Source organism: Bidens hawaiensis, unplaced genomic scaffold (assembly GCF_021521415.1).
Source record: "Bidens hawaiensis isolate Kalapana, Puna unplaced genomic scaffold, B.hawaiensis_p1.1 tig00016269_1, whole genome shotgun sequence".
NCBI classification, from domain to species: domain Eukaryota; kingdom Viridiplantae; phylum Streptophyta; class Magnoliopsida; order Asterales; family Asteraceae; genus Bidens; species Bidens hawaiensis.
Window position 1 is genome coordinate 236,752 of NW_027492487.1, and position 23,110 is coordinate 259,861.

The following is a 23,110-nucleotide window of genomic DNA, read 5'->3' on the forward strand; positions in this document are numbered from 1 at the left end:
AAAAAAAAACGATTTTACCAGTTTATTATACGTTTTTGGAATTTGTATTTATAAATTAATGTAATAACATAAACAAACAAAACATAGAAAACAATAAATTAAAAATTTAGACTAATTAAGTAAATAAACAACTTATTGAATAACTGTTACCTTAAACTTCAACATCAGAATCCAAAGAACTTTGAAGATCATCAAAATCGGATTCATAGTTTGACAATCTAACAACCATTTAACCTTCTCACCGACCTCCTCTTCCAAATCAAAATGTGCCATGTGTTTTCTCTCATTCGAAAGATTCAACTGATCCAAATCTCCTAAAAGATAAAGATCATTGGATTGCAATATTGTTTTTGGCTTAACAGTCTTCTGTTGGCCATTGTCATACTTTATAACCACTAAATTCTGGAAAGGATAAAAATACCACTAACTAACATTGACAACCGGAAGAACCTTTTGATCATGTTGTACAATATCTTCTCGTATAGCATTCATCAGGGAGTTCTCTTCATCAATTAGACCTACTTTGCGATTGCCGACGGCGAATATTTGGTACTTGTTGAGAATACCAAAAGACATAACATAGTGGATGTTATACTTGTGAATTACCGAAAGATCACTGATAAGGAACTCATATATGTTGTAATCGGTGGAAAAAATCCTGTTAACAATGGTCGACATTGTGGAAGAAAATGTAAAAAAAATTGTGTTTGATTGAAGAAGTTAGGGTGTGTTTGTTCATCTTCAAAAACCGTATAAATTAATCAAAATTAATGGCGGTTTATTGAATCAAGAAAACTAATTATTAACCCTATATTTTCATACTGTTTATAAACATTAGACCTCTTTTTGTTTTTTTTTTTTAAATCTGCAAAATAGATAAGTTATACAATATATATCAAATAACTTAGGCTACAAATATAAAGTTTAATAATTTATCCTATAAATACATTTTTTGAAATTTAAATTTGTAAAAAATACTGAGTACAAGATAAAAAAGAAACATAAAAAATAAGAATAATAAATGGATAATAAATAAACAAGCATATACCTATATTTAGACAAAATAAAATAACACAATCCTTTTATAAAAAAAAGTTAAAGGTAATTACAACATTTCAAACATAAACGAAAATGAAATGTAAAAACTCATACAAGGTTTCCAAATATTTCCTTATACACAACGTTTTTTGTTTCGTTAATCAGCTTGGATTCTTTATCTAGTAAAACAATCTTAATACCTTTTCGAGTCTTAACTCTAGACAACGCAACATAAAGCTGGCCATGTGTAAAACCGGGCCTTTTAAATATAATCCAACACGCGATAACGATTGTCCTTGACTTTTATTTATAGTCATTGCGAAACAAACGGATATAGGAAACTGTCTTCTCTTTAACTTGAATGGAAGCTTCTTATTAGACGATGTAAGACTTATTCTGCTAACTAAAGTACGAAATCCGATATTTGTACCAGAAACAACCTTAGCTTCAATGACGCGTTTTCCCAAACTAACAACTTGTAGTCGAGTTCCATTGCACAAACCTTTTTTCTTATTAATATTTTTTAGTAACATAATAGGAACTCCCACCTTTAGTTACAAACGATGGTTTGGCATTCCAGACATCTTTATACCATTAAGGAAATCAGGAGAGTACAATGTGGGATCAAAATCCCTCTAAGACACTTTCAACCTCGTCGATACTACCTGAACTTAAGAATTCCATTTCTTGACCAGGAAAATATGATAACATACGATCATTAATCTCTTGAACCACCTCATTTAAGGGAGCAAGCAACGCTCGTTCTTGAAAGTAAGTAAGATCATTAAACCTTTCTAACATAGAAGGATAAACAAAGTCGATTAAATCAGACATATGATCAAGGGAATGTTTTATTAGAAGATCATCTGGAATTGATATAGTTTCTTCACCATCATTCTGACCACCAAGATTACCTTCACCAATATCCAACAACCAATCAGCAATTTTTTAATCTCTAATGTGTTTGTCATTTGAGAACCAACAGTCAACCTCATGTTCTTGGTTAGTTTCAAAACCTTACACTTTGAACATATGTAAGAAGAACTAATTGTGGCATTGACACACTCGTTTCTTGTTCTATTCTGTACAACAGGTAAAATCTGTCTGAAATCACCACCAAGAACAACTACCTTACCTCCAAACAATGATTCATAAGTGTTGGCCAAATAACCTTTCATAACATCTTTTAGGGTTCTGTCCAACGCTTCAAACGCATGTTTATGAGTCATGGGAGCTTCGTCCCAAATTATTAATGATGTTTTCTTCAATAAGTCAGAAACATCAGTATTTCCCTTAACCTGCAAATGTTGAATATATAAACATTATATTAAATAAAATAATTAAAAAACATAAATTAAACTGTAAAAAAATAACTACCTAATAAAATTTATAATACTTACCTGATATTGGGAGTCCTTGGTAAGATTGATTGGAATGAGGAATCTTGAATGAGCAGTTCTACCGCCTTCTAATAATAAAGATGCTATTCCACTTGAAGCAACATTAAGAACAATTTCTCCCTTAGACCAAATTGAGGTGGATAAAGTTTTCCATAAGTATGTTTTGCCAGTACCTCGATAACCATAAATGAAAAAAACACCACCTTTTTTACGTTTCCATGAGTTAAATATTCCGTTGTAAACGCCTTTTTGTTCAGAAGTTAGAGATATGTACAAATTCTTAAAATCATTTGTCAAAGCATCGGTATCATAAGCTAGTTCTTCCATCATAAGAGGATTCAGTGAGGCAGATATAAATTCCTGATCTGGAAACGGCATGTGCGAAAACCTACGTAGAGATGAATTGTTTGATACCAAAAACTCTTCAATCTCAAGTAATGCCAAGTTCTTAAGTTTCTCGTCACTAAGAGACAAACCTGAAAAATAATTAATTAGTTTACCTTAAACTAAACTACGAAAACAAAAGTTCACATATATAACAAAACTAACCTGGATTCTTGTGTTTCTTTTGTTGATAATAAAGAATCCCGTCGACTAAGAAATGCCATGTATTATCCCAAACGTAATCAGTTCTTGATAAGGAGAATGTTATAAGCATTGTTGCAAACAAATTTCTTAGATAATATCCGTTTGCGGTATGGCTTGCTTCCTCTATTGCTTCTATGTACTCCTTATCATCATCTAAAAGCCCTCTTCTATAACATGCATCTCTAAAAGAATCACAAACAACACCATCTACTGTGCGAATATCTTCGAAACATTTGGGTCCTTTAACCTTGTTTAAAAGTATTCATAAGTAGTAGGCCTCGTCAAATGATGCAGGAATGACATGAATTCTACCAATGGCAAATCCCTTTAGCCTTGGTACCCATTTCGCTGGTACTGTTTTTTTTTTCATACAAACTGTGTTGGAAACTTAGCATATGATAGCTTCCTTGCATGCCTATAGTTTTTATCGGCTTCCATCCAACCAATAAACATTAAAGTGGCATTGGAAGGCTTCGTAAGAACGTCTTCAATATCTTCCCCAGTACCATAAATTACTTGTTGGGACCCTGTAATGAACATCAAAAGCAAATATCCTCCAAACAGCCTCACATGCAGAAAGATATCTACAATAGTAAAATGCTTTAATCTCGTCCGCATTAGGATCTTCATTATCGGGGCTGTTATTTTGGACAAAGGAAATTGTAGCACGATCTGGACCCTTATTTATATATTTAAACAAATACTTGCTTGATCCTTCTTGATTGCACCACTCGACATTTATATGGGCTTGATACTTTCTTAACAGTTGTTTGTTGTAAGGGACAACACTTCTATTATCTAAATTTATTCCATTCTTAACGACGTAACATCCGTTATCTCTTCTTTTATAAACTAGAAAACCTTTTGAATCTATACTTGTCTCACTTTGAAATCCTTTTGGGAAATTCTTGGAACATTCTCTATCAATCATGCAACTACAACTCGGATTAGCCTCACCACAAGGACCATGAAGCATATGATCGGACAAAAGTTGGTATAGCTCTGGTTCGGTGAACTTGTCTGGAATTTCACTTGAAATAAACTTATCTATATCTGATGGATTATGAATTTTATTATCTGGATGAATGAATAAGCAAATATGGGCATGAGGTAGACCACGTTTTTGAAACTCAGTTGTGTAAACGGCTGCATTTGGAATTAAACAGAAAAATTAGCATAAAATAATAAAATAAAGATATTCAAAATTAGCAAGACAAAATATGAAAAAAGAATATTTAATTGTGAACCGAACCTACTTTAACCTTCCCAAACAAAGACTTATCCTTCAACAACTTAATCATTGAATCAAGCTTCATCTTAAAAATACAACATAATATATCGGGTCTGTCTTCAGAATTTAAACTGGTATCCTTCAAAAAACGCTTGACTTCTGGCCAACCGGGATTGCACGTAATGGTTAAGAAAAAATTTGGATAACCGTACCATCTACAAAGACACATGGTGTCCAAATAATTTTGCATCATATATCTACTTCCACCAGTAAAAGATGATGGAAGAATTACACGCTGACCAGATGTGGAAACTTCTTAAGTTCCTGATGTCTTAAGGTTTCGAAGGCTTTCGTATGTGTCACACCTAAGTTCACTCTGTTTAGCACGTATAAAATGCAACCTTTGACTCTCAACCATGGTGTATTTGTCTACCAAATGCTGCTGATGAAGCCTCTTACCATTTAAGGGTAGTGAGAATTGGTTCGGCCTATCTTGTAACCTATATGCAAAGAACTCTCGCATGGTGCACTACTTACGGGCAACCGTAAATGAAGGATCGGCATTCCTATGAGGAATGTCTATCTTATAACCATCCTCACCAAAAGGATAAAGCAAAGGATATTTGAGAGGAGTATAAGAAGGATGAAGCTCACTAATTCGTCGAAGACCGCCAGACCTCGAGTTAACTATTATATCTCTATTGTCCAAGGCATCACCAATATCTCCAACAATATGAGCAGCAACCTCAGAGGCCGTTGGTAAGTTATAGCTCCTAGCATCGTATTTCCTTGTTCCAACAATGCGGAGTTTTAAATCATTTTGAGGATTTTCTTTAAAAGAATCACGTACCATCCGATATGCATGAACCAATGGATTTTGTGAGTCTAATATTTCCTTCAAATAATTTATAATATAATCATCAAAATTTTTGGCATCTAATGATGATTGACTGCAAGAAAAAAAAAGGAAAAAATACACTCTAAAGTTAATATAAATGTAATATATGATAAAATAATATGTTTAGAAAAATTAAAAACATATACTGGTTAAAGTAAGTCTTACCCAAAAACTCCTTGTTGGTTTGAAACTTCGTTCTCTGTATCATAAATGTATAGTTGAGCAAACTGAGGTTTCTTACCATCTAATGGAAGAAGAGTTCCTTTAGAATGGTAGTTTTCTCCACTTAGTATAAACGTGTATGGAGCATTTCCTATATTAATGGATTTGTCAATTTTCCACCTATTTATGTAAAGGAGAACATTGAATTCAATCGTCTAATATTTTTCAAAAAATACTTGCTTAAAGGATCTCCGCCACGAAATAACTTAACATAACTTTCATGAGGCTGTTTTAATTCAGGAAGTTGAACATTCGCGCTGCGACAACATAAAGAGGAATTTGAATCGGCACTACTATTTTTTCCTCTCCTAGATTCGGCTTCCCATAAACAGGCTTTGCAAGAATCACATTGGAAAGTTTGATTACCAAGATCAAGGTACTTTGTACAACAAATGCAAAATAAGTTATGACATAGATTTAGAACATACTATGTAGAATTATATAATGTATTAACCAATAACCTGTTGATATGCCTTTAAAAACATCAACAACAAACTCAAAGTCGTTTAACAGCTACATAGGTATAGGAGTAGCATTGGTTGTTCTCCTTGGTCTTCCATTACGCCTGGTTGATGACGTACTTCCAGAATTTATGTAGGTAGAAACAAAAGCGCTAACGTTTGATGTTGGATTAGTGTTGATGTTAGAAGAAGTAACACAACCTGTTGAACATAATATTATACGGAGTAAAACTACTGACACAACAAATAAATAAAACGATTAAAATAAAATAGGTGATACTTGTGATAGACGGGCTTCTTTGGGAACTTTTGTTTAAAGAATGTTTTATTTTATCATGTTTCCCATCTAGAATATCCTTTCTTTGTTTTCGTTTTGATGAAAACGAACTTTCAAGTTGAGTAGATGTATCATCTCCAAATATATATATATATATATGTATATGTATATATATATATTATGTAAAATGTAAAATGGACAATGAAAATAACATTAATAAGATAATTACAATATTTTACAAATATGCAAATAGATACGCACGTTTGTTATATAGCGAATTATTGTTTACGCCTGGTAATGTATACGGATATAAGTTTTCCTTTCCATTGTAAGATGTAGAAAAAGAACCTCTTTGAACTTCATACGGAGTATGGGTTCTGTTATTAGAACCTGCATTTAGGATTTTTACATAAATCAAACAAAATGTTAACAATAAATTTAAACAAATAACCAAGCATAATACATATAAAACTTACTTGCAAGAGAATTACACACATAATTACTTGGTGTGTTGTTTTGAAATATAGTAACTGGTGTATTGTTTGAAAAATAACCTAACTGCCCGATTTGAGGTTGACCTTTATTTCAACAAATATACAATACAAAAATAAATTAAGAAAATGCAAAATAAAAAATTAATATTAAAAAACAAACATATTCAACTTGATTTGACGTCTCCAGATTATACCGTATGGATTGTAATGATAGATTGGAGATGAGTATCGGTTCAAGAAACATGTGTTAGGAGGATTAACATGAACAATTTGAACATTATTTGGCTGTGGTGTGTTTGAAACATCAGATAATGGTTTTCTTGGAAGATTACCTAAACGAAATATACAAAATACAGTTTAAATCAAAAAAGCAATATGGTAAAGAATAGGTTTGGTTGATAGCTTCTTAAGGAATAACTAAAATACCATTTGGATCGTGGTTGTTGATCTTTGAGGTGGAGGGAATATATTTTCGTTTATTTGAAGATGAAGACATGGTTAGAGAAATAAGAGAGATAAATGGTGGAAGAGATGTTGATAAATTCTACAAAAGGCCAAATATGGAAGATAGTTATAATAGAATATTAAATGATTTCATAATAGTACATATATTTTGATATGTGATTATTAGAATAATTCGGAAAGTATCTTTAATCATTGGAAATGATTTTATATTATTAATTTTAGGATATATTTAGGAAATCAGTATTATGTTAAATATAAATAACATAATGTAAGTCCAATGTTAAATATTCATAAATCTTTAATATGTTCAAAGTTAATAAGTATAAAAGACTTAACATATAGTAATATTTAAATCATAATAGATTAGGGTTACATACAATTTTTGGTTATTGTGATTGTGTTAACAAATAGTTAGATATCAAGAGAAGTGAACGAAACAAATAACAATACAATAACACTTTATTCCAAAAGCAGACAAAATTAAATTGAAAATAGCATAGTTCTTATAATAAATTTTTAATAAAGACAAAATTAAGAAAATAACAAAAACGAAAACTAAAACTCATCAACAATCAACTTCAACCACAACCAAAACATCATTGTCCTTACAATAACGAATAACTAAACTCTTGCCAAAACATAATCGATTGTTGATTATGTAATTCTTCCAACCAATTAACGAAAAATGACCCTTCTCTTTTTCGCCTCCGTTTTTAACTTTGAAGATTGTTTCAGACCAAGCTAAACTCCTGAACTTAATTCAATGTTTCTTTTTCAGATTTGCAAGTCTCCCAACTTCAGCTAGTAATCGCTAAGAAAAAAATATAGAAATTTTATATGATTATTTTTAAAGTTGAAAAACCATAACAAAAGCATAAAAGGGTAATTATATTTATTGCCATACGATATTCAATCTTCTTATGGAAATCTAAATAACAATTAGAGTTTTTAGCCTTATTTTTTAACCATGATTGAAACCGGGATTGTGAGAATAACCAACTACCGATTGACAATATGGAGACTCCACGATATGTTCATCATTCGGATTGAAGTTTGTTAATTGATGACAAATAATTGGCGGTAAATGTGGAAACAATAAAGGAATATCGTTCTTGTCATACACTCTTAAATCAATGGTAGAATTGTTAACATACTTTAACCATAGGACGTCACCATCTCTGAAACACAAATCTTGAACAATTGTTTCCAACCGTCACCAAACAAATAGTGTTTTTTGTAAAATTTAAAACTGATCTCCCATGAATGGTTATGATAAAAAATGAAGTTAATTACTCCGATATGAAGCGTGTCTTGAAACTGGGATTCAATATTCTTCTTTGAAACAGCATGTCAAGAAAATAGGAAAACATACTATATGTTAAAACGATTTTAATATATATATTTCTAAAACTGACTATTAAGTAAAAACAGAGAATATGAATTTTACCAATTTATCATTCATTCTGTTATGATCGTATAAAACAAATGCCTGTCGATGCCCGATAGAAATTGCCTTCTTCGAAGGAGTTCTAACTAACCATTTACTTTCATCTTGAAATAAAATAAAGATAATCCGCTGATAAGGACGAATCTTCAAAGAAGACATTAGATCAGTAAATCCATCACCTAAACAAACGGTTTTTTCATGCTTTTTTAACTCCACTGTCGATGATCCTTTGTAATGATGAATTTCTACTGTTTTAGGTAACACGTTAAACATCAAAGAATTTTGGAAGATAAATTCTTTTGGAATTTCCTAATAACAAAATTAAGATTTACAACAATTAGATATTGAATGTTTAGAGAAAAATATTATCATAGAATTTTAAGAATACCTGAATAGGAAATTTTGGATCTTCGATAAGCATGAGAAAAGAAGTAGCCATTACAAAAATAATCTTTCTACATGAAACACCATAATCTAAATTTAAAATATTAGTTATTGACGTATTAATCTAAGAAATATAAGTTCTATAAGAATCGTCAAAAGTTAATTATACATTATAAGTAGTAAATTAGAAATTAAGGGATGGAGACATATATGAACGACGATAGGGATAATGAAAAAGAAGATGTTAAACCTAAAAGATGATTAGGTATTTATAATCATCAAATTAACAAATTAAAGACATTTATTTGTTAGTTATAATCAATTATGGAAAACATAAACTATGGCAATGTAAAACATCTAGTAAATAAGTAAATTTAATATAAAATTAATATATACTAAACATAAGATACTATAACATTTATAATAACAATAACATCACATCAACAAGTATGACAAAACCCGAGATATGATAAACATAGGTTCTATAAGAGCTGTTAAGTTTATCCAAAACATTAATACTTAATAAAGATATTAAACACAAAACGTTAAAAGTATCAATGGTAGCAGAACTTAAACAACCAAAACATAATATTCTAGAAATCCAACATTGATAACACAAAAACTTAGTTTAAACCTAATCAAATACTTGGGACATGATTAGAGAATGAGTGGGACGGTTGTACTCGAGTAGACATTTCTTCCCAAACTCGAGTGAATTAAGACGAACAAATTCTGGCTAGTCATGAACTCTAAACTTGTAATTACCATGATTGTCTTCCATGTGGATTTTAGTCAATACATCTTCACCATTTGGGTTTATCAACACCAACTCAGTCTCTTTATTCAAACCATCGTCACGTGCAAAATCAACTAGTAAACGCTGTAAAAAATATATAAAAAAAATATTTAGTATTTATAATAATACATACCTAAATACAAAATACGTATGTATACCATAACCAATTTATGACATGAGAAAAGAACTTACGTCCCTAATAACAACTTCAACAAAATTGTTACTGAAATGCTCATCTTGAATCCAAACACGCTCACCTTCTAGATCAACAACACCAAAGCTTTCATCATCTAATTATAAAACCATAGAACAAAAGTTAACAAATAATTATATTTTGATATACAAATTATGTGAATATTGAGAAATTAACCTGAAACACATACTTAAGCTCTCTCTCTAATTTCTCTCATTTCTCTAGCTGAACCAAGATAGAAAAACCGATCCCGATCCAAGGTAATGATAGTATGATATTGTATGAGCTCAAACCCGTTAGATTTAGTCACGAAACGACGAGCCGATACCTCTAAACCATTAAAGTCATAAGATCCGGGTGGAATCGGGTATAAACCGAACCTAAGATGAGCTTAGGGATCACCCTAGCTCAGATCTAGATCGAATGGGAAGAAAAATGGAGAAAAACGATGGAAAACGAGTGAGATCTCGTTTTTCCAGCGAAGTCGCGGTTTTCCGGCGGGGGCGGCGGCGCCGGAAAACATTGTACGAGGATAATGAAGATGTCAGAGAATGTTTGACATTCTTTGACCTAACCCTAATTCGTTAACGAAGAGTTAACGAACTAGGGGTAATTCATTATGTGAATCGTTAGTGAAAGCTTAACGAACTAGTGTTCAAGTTCGTTAAGGAAAAGATAACGAACTAAACCCCAATTCGCTATGACCATTCGTTAAAAGAGATAACGAATTAGAAGGTTCAGTTCGTTACATGGACTGATTCGTTATATGGAATGATTCGTTACAAGAACCAGTTCGCTAGAGGGTCCAATTCGTTACAAGGACAAGTTCTTTATGATAAGCCAATTCGTTAATAAACCAAGTAACGAACAAGAAGTTTAATGAAATGACAGAACAGTCCATAGAGTTAGAACAAAATGAGTTAATTACAAAGAAGCCCTAGAACTTTTGAGTTAGCAATTAAAATAATAAATTAGAATTCTAATGGAAAATGTGTTACGACGGTTAACGGAAATAAAATTTTTCCAAGCTGACCCGACATCTTAACCCCAGCCAGGGGCTCTGTGCCTTGGACCCCTCTAGGGGCTTCCTTCCCTAGAACCCTGCTGCCAGGGGAGCTGCCCCCCGGACCCCCGTTCGTTGAGGGTAATAATTAAACTAGAAATACGATATGGATAGTGAAAGTTAATTGATACGTGTAATTATTATACAGTCAGCCGTGCACAGCTAAGGAAAGGAATAACCATTAAAGGTGAACGTAACCGCATTCAGGTGAGTTTCTAACCCCATTACTTGTTATGTTTTCGGGGCTGTGTGTATACTCGATGTGATTAGTTAATACACTTACCTTAAGTGGTAAGTGTATGTCTTATATGATTTATGTATGAATGAATGCTTGACGATGTATGAACGATCTTCGGATATTGCATGTACCGTTAAGGGATAGTGTAAAGATATGGTTGACATATACATGATGTATAAATGATGTATGGACGTATGGAAGTTATAATTATGAATGTATAGAAAGGTACGAAAGGAATAGTTAGAAAAGGGAACCGACCCTAATAGTATCGGCGAATGTAGGGAACCGACCCTAATAATATAGGAGAATGTAGGGAACCGATCCTAATAGTATCGTCGAATGTAGGGAACCGACCCTAATAGTATCGTCGAATGTAGGGAACCGACCCTAATAATATCGGCAAAGGTTATAGGGTGTTAGTGCACGGTTTTGCGTCTCGCGTCTTTGTATTTATCGTTAACGTATCTGTCGTTTGATTTATGTAATAAACAATTATATTATCCTTTTAGTTCGTTAATGTATTGTCTAGTTCGCTAAGGATATTTAGCAAACTAGATCTAAGTTAATTTCCCTCCTGATTCGTTAAGGATGTTTAACAAATCTAGGGGTGATTCGTTAAATTATTTCCTTTTTAATGTATGTAACGAAGTAGACTCTAGTTCGTTATGGAATATTAATGAACTAGGTCCATCTTCTATATATAGTGACCTCTGTCACTGTTAATTTAAGTTATTGAGATTAATATTAACGAATTGCTGTCCAAACTCTCTCTCAATCTTCATCTGCATATTAATATTATTTATTACATACATACAACTAATATATACATATATAACAATATAATCAAGAGTAACAATGAGCTAGATCCATATGAGTTAATTATTATACATAGATCAGATCTGTGTTAGGATTGATTCTGAGTTCAAACAAGTGGTATCAGAGCTTTTGGTGCTCTCGTTTACGCTTGATTTGGCTGTTAATTGATGTTATTGGATTAATAATTGATAGTTTTGTGTTAAGTTTCTTTTTAATTTGATTTTGGATCAAATTGAGGTTTAATTGGAAGAATTATGGATGTTTTGGTTCGGATTTGAGAATGGTAAAGTATTGGGAAGTGGTTATGTACTGGAATTGAGTTTTGGTGTTAATTGGAGTGTGTATTGGTTTAGATCTGATCTGTTCCGAAAACAGAGTTTGGGTTTTGGTTAAATCGGATTCGAATTAAGAGTTTATTTATAACGAAATGAATGGTAGTGCATTCGCGATGTGGTTACGAGTAATTTGGTAGTTTAAGTGTGCGATTTGGTTGAGTATTGGTGAAGTATTACGAATTTGTATTCTGGGTTTGTGTTCTTGAGATTTCCAGAAATCTGGAAATTTACGTTTGAATATTTGAAGATTTGAAGATTCAAATCAATTTGTTAACATTCAAGTCTGATTCGTTAATCTCACATCTTGATTCGTTAACATATTTAGCTAATTCGTTATGCATTTTGGTTGATTCGTGAACCAATTCTCTACGTATTATAATTCGTGTTACCTGATTCGTGTGACACGTGTCTGACCTCGGTAACTATTTGTAACAACTTTTTCCACGTGGCATTTGTTGTCAGAAGTTTGTTACAACCGTTGTAACAAACTGTTTTGTTATAAGTTGATTCGTTATCAACTGTAGCTGCTTCGTCATCTAATTTGCTAAGCCCTCTCTTAGTGATTCGTTAAAAATAACTTTCTGATTCGCCAAGCTTATACTTAGTGATTCTTTTAGCTAATTCGTTATCAGTTTGATTTGTTATCAACTGTAGACGATTCGTTACTTAATTCGCTAAGGTTACACTTCGTGATTTGTTATAGAGAACCACCTGATTCGTTGACCATCTGACTCGTTGACCATTTGATTCGTTAATCAATTCGTTAACTTCAATTCTGATTCGTTACCTGATCAATCATAACTTTGTTAAGGTGTGATTCGTCAAACACTGTTCACAGTTCGTTACAACTGTTCACAGTTCGTTAATTAAAAGTTTCAACTTTAACCCTTGGAGTTTGAAAACATTTTCAATTAACAAACATGGCTAGTATGTATGCACTAGCTTCACCGAATATGTTAATGCAACAAATGTTGCAACTTGATACTGAGATAGGCTCATATTCGAAATATTCAAGGTTGATGAAATTTAGCAATTTTGCTAAATGGAAACCCCGTTTTCGTGCTCATTTGGGTTATGTTCACCCTGAATGTTCATATTTCTTAGATGAGGTATATGTTGTTCCAATGATTGGAGATGACACTATTGGTTACACTCCTAAAGCTATTCCTCAATATTCACAAGAAGAGAAGAAAGCATTAGAGATTGAAACTAAGGCTTATTCTACTCTTACTATAGCTTTACTCGAAAACATCTTTCACCAAGTGGGTAGCATAAAGATCTGTGCTTCCCTATTTCAACATATTCGTATGAGGAGTATGGGGAATATAACTGAGAGTAAGAAGGTAATGCTTAAGTTTCAATTTAGAAACTTTAATGTATTGAAAGGAGAAACAGTTGAGGAGATGACGACTAGGTTTAATCACTTGATTGCTGAGATGGATAAGATGAGATTGGAAACATCTGAGGTTGACAAGATTGACACTATCAAGAGTGCACTACCAAGTTCTTATTCTACATTTTTAATGGTTCTAAAAGAGAATAACTATTTCACGAATGAAGACTTGACTGCAACTGAATTCTTGCAAAAGATTGAAGAAAGAGAATATGATCTTAAGTGTCAGAAGTCTTCCAAGGAAAGTCAAGATCCTGCTTTCTATGGTGGTAGTATGCCTCTAAGTTCAACTATTTCTCCAATCACAACATTTCTTACCCAACATGCAAGTGAAAATGAAAGAACCATCTATAACGATCCAAGAGCATGTTTTTACACTGATGGTAATTCTGGATCACCTGGTGTCTCTGTTGGGTCTGGAAAATCATCTACTACAAATCCATTTGCTCCACCACCTAGTGTAAACATGAAGGAAGCTGAACAAAATTTTGCTTTTCTGACAGTCTTCATGTCTTCATATGAAAATTTGGTGAGTAGTAAAATAGGCACAAGTGGTCTAACTGATGAAGATTATGATCAGATTGATCCAGATGATTTAGAGATCGTGGACTTGAAGTGAAACATGGCTATGATTGTTCGTAAGGTTAAGAGATTCATGCAAAGGATTGGCAAAGATCTTCCTGCCATGAACAAGAAATTGGGATTTTATAAGTTAAAGGTGAAATGTTACAATTTTCAAGAGTTCGGGCATTTTGCAAAAGAATGTGACAAGTCGAAAAAGGAGTATATTGGTTCTCGTGGTCAAAATCAAAATTCTTCCACAACATGAGGTAATGATGCTGAAAAGAAACCGTCTACTTCTGGGTCACAAGCAATGTTAGCTGATGGAAATGATTGGTCACAACGACTGCTGTGTAATGATAATCAAGCTAATTTGGCTATGTTTGGGCTAACTAAAGACTTTCAAGATGCAAGTGGAAGTGAGCTGTCCTCTGACAATGATTCTGAATCTGATTCTGACGACTCTTGTGACAAGCCTACAACTGTGTTTGCTTGCATGGCTAAGATCAATGAGGTTAGTCATTCTATCTCTGCTACTTCATCTGTTAAAGTAACGTGTGTTGAATGTGAATCTAACAAACCGAAGTTAGAATCTTTAAAGAATCATAATAACAATTTAGTGAGAGAAATTGCTTCACTAAAGGATACTTATCGACAATCTCTTGAATCTCAAATGAGGTCTCGTGAGAAGGTTGAAGCATTGTTGACAAGTAACCACGATCTCAAGGCTAAGTTATATGTGAAAATGACAATTAATGACCAAAAGTTTCAAGAAATCTTGAAACATCGTTCAAAGATAAATGAGCTAGAGAATGAGGTTCTAGAGTTGAAGAACACATTGGGTAAATTTTGAAATTCTTCCTTTTTGCTAAACGAAATAATTGAAGTGTCTGGAAAGCAAAAAGATTCAAAGAAAGGTATAGGTTTTGTTGAAATTCCGCCACCATTTCACAATGACTATAAAATTAATCCTTTTGCTAAAAGAGAAGAAGAGGTAATTGTGAAAGAACCCATGATTTCAGAAAATGCTAAACATGTTAAAACTGAAACTGTTAAAAACTAATTTGCTCCTCAAAAACCTCATGTTGAAAGCAACAAAGTCTTTGTTGAAAACGTTGACAAAGTAATTATTGTGTATGTGTTTGAAGCTGAGGTTATACACAAGAACAAGAACATTCCAAGTTCTAATCATATTCTTTGCGAGCCTTATGAATTTGAGGAAGTTGAGTATGGTTCACACAAGCCTTATGTGAAAAAGGACAATCAGGTGAAAGTCAAACCTGTGAGGGTAAAGAAGTTAGAAAAACCAAAAATTTCTGATGAGGACTTGATGCGTTTCATTAATCCTCCTAGTTCTAAGCCATCATCTGCTAGAGTCTTTAAGTTGAAGGGTATGGACACAATGTTCACTGAAAAAGATATCCCGATTAGTATCATTAAACTAGAACTAATTGAGAGCGTCTTTTACATGAAACTAACAAGTTGAAAGAGTTAGAACGTCAATATGTTTGTGCCAAAACATCGAACTCATCAGACCCGGTAATTAAAGCAAAACAATTATTAAAACAAGCAAAAAAGGTTCAGTTTGTTAAATCATCTGGAACAGATGCATTGAAAAGTTTTTCCAATTGTTCTAACCTAGACTTTTATATGAAAAAGAAGTCTGTCACTTCTGATGATTTGGCCAAATGATTCACTGAAAATGTAAGTTATCAACCTTCGGTTGCATATGTCTCTGCTAGACATATGCATGGTCATGTTGACATGCGAAGTTGTTTTTTATGTTGTCAACAAGGTCATGTGGTGAGAAACTGTGGTCAACAGAAAACTCATAATCTCCATCCTTTTGTCAAGGACCATTCAAAACCGGTTCCTGTGATAAAGGAGTTCTTGAAGCGACCTATGTCATGTGAGGATGATACACACATTATGTTTTCAAACGTGAATCCTCGAAAGGTAATTCATGTGAATGAAACTCATGGTCAAGTAAAACCAAATTTGTTCTAACAGAGCCCATATGTAAGAACACAAATTCAAACATTGTTCAAGCTGCTTATCTAAGACGAAAGTCTAAGAAGACAATAACTTACTCTCAAGTTGCTGAACAACAGTTGAATTCGGCTAAGTTTAAAATTTCTCAAGAAAACCAAAAGGTGCCCAAGACCGAGGCCTGGGCTGCCTTTTTGAACTAATCATTTTCTTTTGTGTCTAGGGTACATCCAAGACCATTTATGGTGAGAACTGTATAATGGATAGTGGATGTTCTCGTCATATCACTGGAAATCTCAAGGGGGTTATGTAGCGTTTGCTGGGAATTCTGGGGGCATGATCACACAGGAAAGTGAAGTTTCAAATGGTCACATTACTTTTGAAAAGGTCAATTACTGTGACAAGGTGGACCGTAATTTATTGAGTGTGTCGCAAATTTGTGATAAAAAATACACTACGGTATTTACTGATAAAGAGTGTCTTATATTGAAACCGGGATATGTGATACCCGAGGACATGGTTGTCATGTGATCACCACGATCAAATGATATTTATGTATTAAATATGAGTTCTAAAATATCAACGTCTATCGAAACATGTTTTGTCTCCAAAGCAACCGAGAAGGACTCTATTCTATGGCATCGTAGAATGGGTCACATTCATGTTCGAAAGATGAATTATTTAATGGCGAATGACTTAGTTGAGGGTGCTTCGTTGAAGAACTTTAAGTTATCTGATTAGTGCATTGCATGCAAGAAGAGCAAGCAGAAGAAGAAGTCACATCCTTCTAAGTTATTCAATTCCATTGATACTTCTCTTGAACGACTTCATATGGATTTGTTTGGTCTTGTGAATCGTGCGAGTATATCAGGGATTGGTACTGTCTTGTTGTCACTGATGATTATTCAAGATACTCATGGGTGTTATTTGTGAGTTCGAAAGATCAAACGCCCGTTTTGGTACAAAACCTTATCACTAAGATCGAATCACTATACAAATACAAGGTGAGGAGAATTCGAAGTGATAATGGTACTAAATTTAAGAACACTGTATTAAATTTCTTTTGCATTCAAAAAGGAATTTATCGAGAATACAGTGCACCCTATGTACCACAACAAAACGGTGTTGCTGAACGAAATAATAGAACCTTGATTGAAGCTGCAAGAACTATGCTTGCTGATTCTAAGCTTCCTGTCCAATTCTGGAATGAGGCGGCGAAGACAGCTTGCTATACGCTTAATCGGGTTTTAACTGTTAAGCGACTCAAGAAAACAAGTTACGAGCTTTTGAACAATCGAAAGCCTAACTTAATGTACCTGGAAACTTTTGGGTGTCCTTGTACAATGTTGAAGAAGGATACATGTAAATTTGAAGAGAAATCTATCGAATGGTATTTCTTGGGATATGCGTCTCTAAAGAAACAAGTATTTAATTTTACTTCTGGTTGTGTTGAGGAATGGTATCATGTGGACTGTCAAAAGTACACCACTCCTCCTCAAGGGAAAGGTCTCGACTGGATGTTTGACTATGATGGCTTATTTAATTCATTTACTCATTCAACTGAGAACATCGATGAAGATCTGGTTCGAGCATACTTTGAAGATCATCAGGCCATTCCAAGATTTACAAGTTCTAATGATGCTGAAGCTACAACTTATGCTCCAACTGAAGACACATGTGATGATAATCAGGTTGATAATGTATCTACTTCTTCTGATGACACTCAAACTGATGATCCAGTTATTGAACTTGACAGTGATAATGTTTCATTGCCTGAACTTGGTGAACATTACACCAAATTATTTGATAATGTTGTTGTTCCTAAGAATCCTACTCTACGGATTCATGGTTATCATCCACAGGAAAACATCATTGGAGAACTTGGTGTGGGTGTACAAACACGTCATCAAGTTGCTTCGTCAAGTGAGAATAAAGTATTGTGTGCATATGCTGATTTACATTCATCAGGAATTGTAAATCTTGCAAAATTCACTTGCTTTCTATCTCAAGTAGAACCGACAACAGCTCATAAGGCACTTGAAGATCCGTCTTGGGTAAAAGCTATGCAAGAAGAATTACAACAATTTGCACGTTTGGGTGTTTGGGATTTAATCGACAAACCTGCTAGAGTCAAGAAAGCTATTCCGACTAAGTGGGTTAAAAACGATCTAGGTGTGGTCGTAAGAAACAAAGCACGATTAGTGGTGCAAGGTTTTCATCAGCATGAGGGTATTGATTATACGGAAGTGTATGCACAAGTTGCAAGATTAGAGTCGATTCGAATCTTTCTTGCGTATGCTGCTTATAAGAATATCAAGGTCTATCAAATGGATGTTAAAAGTGCTTTTCTCAATGGTGAATTACACGAGGAAGTGTTTGTCCTACAGCCTCCTGGTTTTGAAGATCCTGATTATCTGGACCGAGTTTACCGATTAAACAAGGCCCTGTATGGTCTTCATCAAGCCCCGAGAGCTTGGTATGGCACGCTTGCCGACCATCTTACTGATAATGGCTTCAAACGAGGGATTGTCGACTGAACTTTATTTCATAAGACTGTTGGTGATGATCTTCTCCTAGTTCAGATTTATGTCGATGACATTATCTTTGGGTCTAAAAACGACACGTTGTGTAAGGAGTTCGAGAAGTCCATGCAAACGAAGTTCGAAATGAGCTCGATGGGAGAGTTGAATTTCTTTTTAGGGTTGAAAGTTTACCAGTCTGCAAACGGAATCTTTATTCACCAGACCAAGTATGTGAACGATATCTTGAGCCGATTCAAGATATCTGCTGGATAAATCCCTTCAACTCCTCTCCCCGTGGGTCACAATTTATCACCGGATGAATTGGAGGATACCGTTGATCCTACCCTCTATCATGCCATGATCGGATCTTTAATGTATCTAACGGCTTCTCGCCCCGACATTATGTTTGCTGTTTGTCTTTGTGCTAGGTTTCAAGCAAGTCCACGAGTGACTCACCTAGCTGCAGTTAAGAGAATACTTCAGTATCTGATGGGAAATCCAGACATCGGGTTGTGGTACCCCAAGGACAATAACTTTGAGTTTTCTGCCTTCTCAGACTCAGACTATGGAGGTTGCAAGATCAACTTCAAATCAACGACGGCAGGGTGTCAATTTTTAGGAAACCGGCTGATTTCCTGGCAGTGTAAGAAGCAGACAACGGTCTCCACTTCAACCGCCGAAGCTTAGTATGTTACAGCCTCGAGTTGTTGTTCCCAGGTTTTGTGGATACAACAACATCTTCGCGACTACGGTTTGAAGTTTCTTACCACTCCTATTTTGATTGATAACTCTGCTGCAATTTCTATCACAAAGAATCCCGTACAACATTCAAAAACAAAACATATCGAAATTCGATATCATTTTATACGGGATTGCTATGAGAAGAAATTGATTGACCTTGAGAAAGTACACACTGAATTTCAGAAAGCCAATCTATTTACCAAAGCCTTTGATAAACCGCGTTTTTAATTTTTGCTTGGTTTAAATGGATTGAAGACCCTCGCTGATATCCTGAAACAGGAATGATTATATTTCTTTTCTGTTTCTTTTATTTTAAAATTATTTTGGTTTTAGGTTTTAGGGGGTGATAAATTAGAAAATACAAAAATATTGTGCTTTTCGTTTGTATAGATAAAACCCAAAAACATTAAAAATTTTAAATCCCAAAACATTAGAAAATCCTGCAAAATCAAAAATATTATGATTTCTTTTCTTTACTGTTTTTCTTAAAGTATTTTGAAAATCCAAAAACATTTTAAAATTTGAAAAGTCAAAAAGATTGTGTTTTCAGTTTGTACAGAAAAATCCGAAAATCCAAAAAGATTGTGAAGTTTATTTTTGTTTATAAGAAAATTGAAAAAGACAAAAAGATTGTGTTTTTAATGTATGTATAGAGAAAAACCAAAAAGGTTTTTGCATGCGTTCGCTGAAAATTATGTCAATTATATACATTTGAAGGACATATATTTGTATATGTTTGGTCCCAACATTTACTTGTAAATGATTGGGTTAGCCATTCACCGGTTAATGGAAAGTAGTTGGGGCGTTCGTTATGAGTTTTAGATTATTTTCTCGCTGAAAATTATGTCGGTTATTTAAGTTGGTGAAGCATGCTTGCATGTTTTGGTCCTATTATTCACTTGTGATTTGATAGGTTAGCCATTTATTTATAGACTTAAGTTATCTGGGGAGATTAAATTTATCTTTCTTTCGTTTTATGCTCCTCAAAATTTTGAGTTTTTGAAGCAAAAAGAGAAAATGATAGTACATTGACTATCTTGACCCCAAATCCAGCAAGAAATAAGCTTAAAAGACTGTGTGCTTAATTGCATTGGTGCTTTGGTAGATCTTAAAACAAACAAGTAGAGTAAAGTATGTGATATAAACATAAAGAAACGCCAAATTGAAAGAGGTGTTAGTCTCTAGAAAAAGTCTCGGTGAGGATGGCAGAAATGTAATAACCTGTCATACTCAATCCTTATACTTGTTTGATCACCCAAAAATAAAATAAAGAAAATAGCAAGCTTCGAGGTTCTGGACACTATGAGTCTTTATGCGGTTTAATCATCTGGGTATTCATATGCATGAATATTTCACTCGCTTTTAGAGCAAACCCAAAGTCATTAAACTTGATCACTACTGTACTTCGTGCAAATCCAAATTACTGACTTGATCAAAAGCCACTGTTAGTCATACATTGCTCCTCTCTTGCGCGCGTCTTAATACCATTAAGAAATGGACCCCAGGGGATACAATGTATGTAAGCGGCAGGATTGTAATAACCTGTCATACTCAAGCCTTAAACTTGTTTGATCACCCAAAAATAAAATAAAGCAAATAACAAGCTTTGAGGTTCTGGACACTATGAGTCCTTATGCGGTTTAATCATCTGGGTATTCATATGCATGAATATTTCACTCGCTTTAGAGCAAACCAAAAGTCATTAAAGTTGATCACTGCTGTACTTCGTACAAATCCAAAATACTGACTTGTTCAAAATCCGCTGTTAGTCATACATTGCTCCTCCCTTACGCGCGTCTTAATACCATTAAGAAACGGACCCCAGGGGATACAATTAATGTAAGCCGACATATGGACTCGTGCATATTCACTCATAGTAAAAGAAACTCATTGCATTGCTAAGAAATTTCTATTAAATTCAAATTTTGATCAACAATATAATGGTTTAAGTCAAGTTGGGGTGATATGGCAAATAACAAATTAAGCTTGAACCAAGATTAGAGGCTGATAGTTTCTAATATTCTGTGCTTTAATTGAACCATTAATCATATCACAAAAACGTTTGAAAGTTTGTTATTAGATTTAAGTGGACAACAATACCAATGACCGACTTAACGCCAGTCACAATATCGCTGAAATATAAAACTGTGATGGAAGGACAATTTGATCAATATGATTCTCTACTCAAACTCGACAAAAATCCAAAAATATGTACTGTTTTTTGAAAAAAAAAAATCATACAAAAAAACAAAAATATTTCTATTTTAAATTTTCGGATAATTTTCTGGTAAATATTTAGTCTTATGTCGAAAATTTCAAAATACAAAAATATTTTACGTTTTTCTTTTTACATATAATTTATTAAATTACTTAAGTTAATCGATGTACCAAGAGTAGCTCCTGCTCAGATAATATTGATGATTATTTAATTCTTTTAAGTTATCGGTTTTAAAAACGTGAAACGGATTTAAAGTATTCAATTATCGAGGTATGGGATCTCGGTAATTCTTATAATTTAAATAAGTTATTTAATAAATTATTTTATTTATTAATTTTATTGATTGATTAATTATGATTAGTTCCTTTATTTAATTATTTATTTAAAATTAAATATGATATGATTCGTTAATTATGGATAACAAATTAGGCTGTTTTTAACGAACTACATCCTAGTTCGTTCTCCTAATTCGCTTCCGCACTCTGTAACGAAACATATCCAATTCGTTATGCATATTTAACGAACTAGCCACGAATTAAACTTAATTCGTTATGACACGTATTTAATGAATTTAACGAATCAGGTGATTCGCTAATTCAAACTTCAAACGAATCATCTGATTCGTTACATTGGAAAATGTGCTGGGTGTACTATATAGGGAACTGTGAAAGGCGGTTCGTTTCACTGTTCTTCTTCTTCCTCCTAAGCACTGTTACTCTGGCCAATTTTTTCCAGAATTCTTGACCTTCGATTTTCATTGTTTGATTATATCACTTAGTTACTAAGGTATAGATAAGTATATCTTTATGATTTTCATCACATTTAATCTAGGTTTGATGGGTTAATTATGGGATTGTATTCTCGGGTTTTAAGGTTTATGTGAACATTAATCTATGAGCAATGTTACATGTAACAGTCTATAAATTTGATGTAATTAGCATCAGAATATATTTCCGAATCTCATGGTAGTCTTCTATCAGTTTTTGATTATAGATTGCTGGGTTAGTGATTGATTATTGTTTTCGGGTTTTTACGCTTTGTTCAAACCCTTAATTGCCTGGACTTGTATCATGTTTTGGACCTTCAAATCAATACAATTTGAATCGCTATGAGTTTCCAAGATCTGTGTGGTCGTTTGTTTGGCGACTCATCGATAATTATAGAGTAATCGATTTTGGATTTGCCCGTTTGACTTATGGTGTTCTTGGTGAATTTTGACCTTGACCACAAAAGTCAAAGATTAAGCCATTTCTGGCCATTTGTTATACTTAGAGAATTGGAACTCATTCGTGTCCAATTCGTTAAGTAAATCACACGAACTAGAATAACGAATCATTTTG

At 33.5% G+C, this 23,110-nt stretch overlaps 1 protein-coding gene across 1 annotated transcript; it reads right to left on the bottom strand.

The window, feature by feature from the left end:
* Nucleotides 1–1,662: 1,662 nt before the first annotated feature.
* LOC143551141 (uncharacterized) lies at nucleotides 1,663–23,029 on the bottom strand. The gene is made up of 19 exons (XM_077041643.1): nucleotides 22,990–23,029; nucleotides 9,894–9,991; nucleotides 9,671–9,785; nucleotides 8,910–8,995; nucleotides 8,522–8,830; nucleotides 7,036–7,153; nucleotides 6,804–6,941; nucleotides 6,592–6,693; nucleotides 6,405–6,505; nucleotides 5,839–5,850; nucleotides 5,554–5,756; nucleotides 5,321–5,497; nucleotides 4,795–5,207; nucleotides 3,597–4,172; nucleotides 3,403–3,553; nucleotides 2,988–3,208; nucleotides 2,439–2,914; nucleotides 2,060–2,336; nucleotides 1,663–1,952 (listed from the first exon to the last, which is right to left on the bottom strand). Exons 1-19 carry the CDS (start codon nucleotides 23,027–23,029, stop codon nucleotides 1,663–1,665), a joined length of 3,903 nt encoding a protein of 1,300 aa, XP_076897758.1.
* Nucleotides 23,030–23,110: the final 81 nt, after the last annotated feature.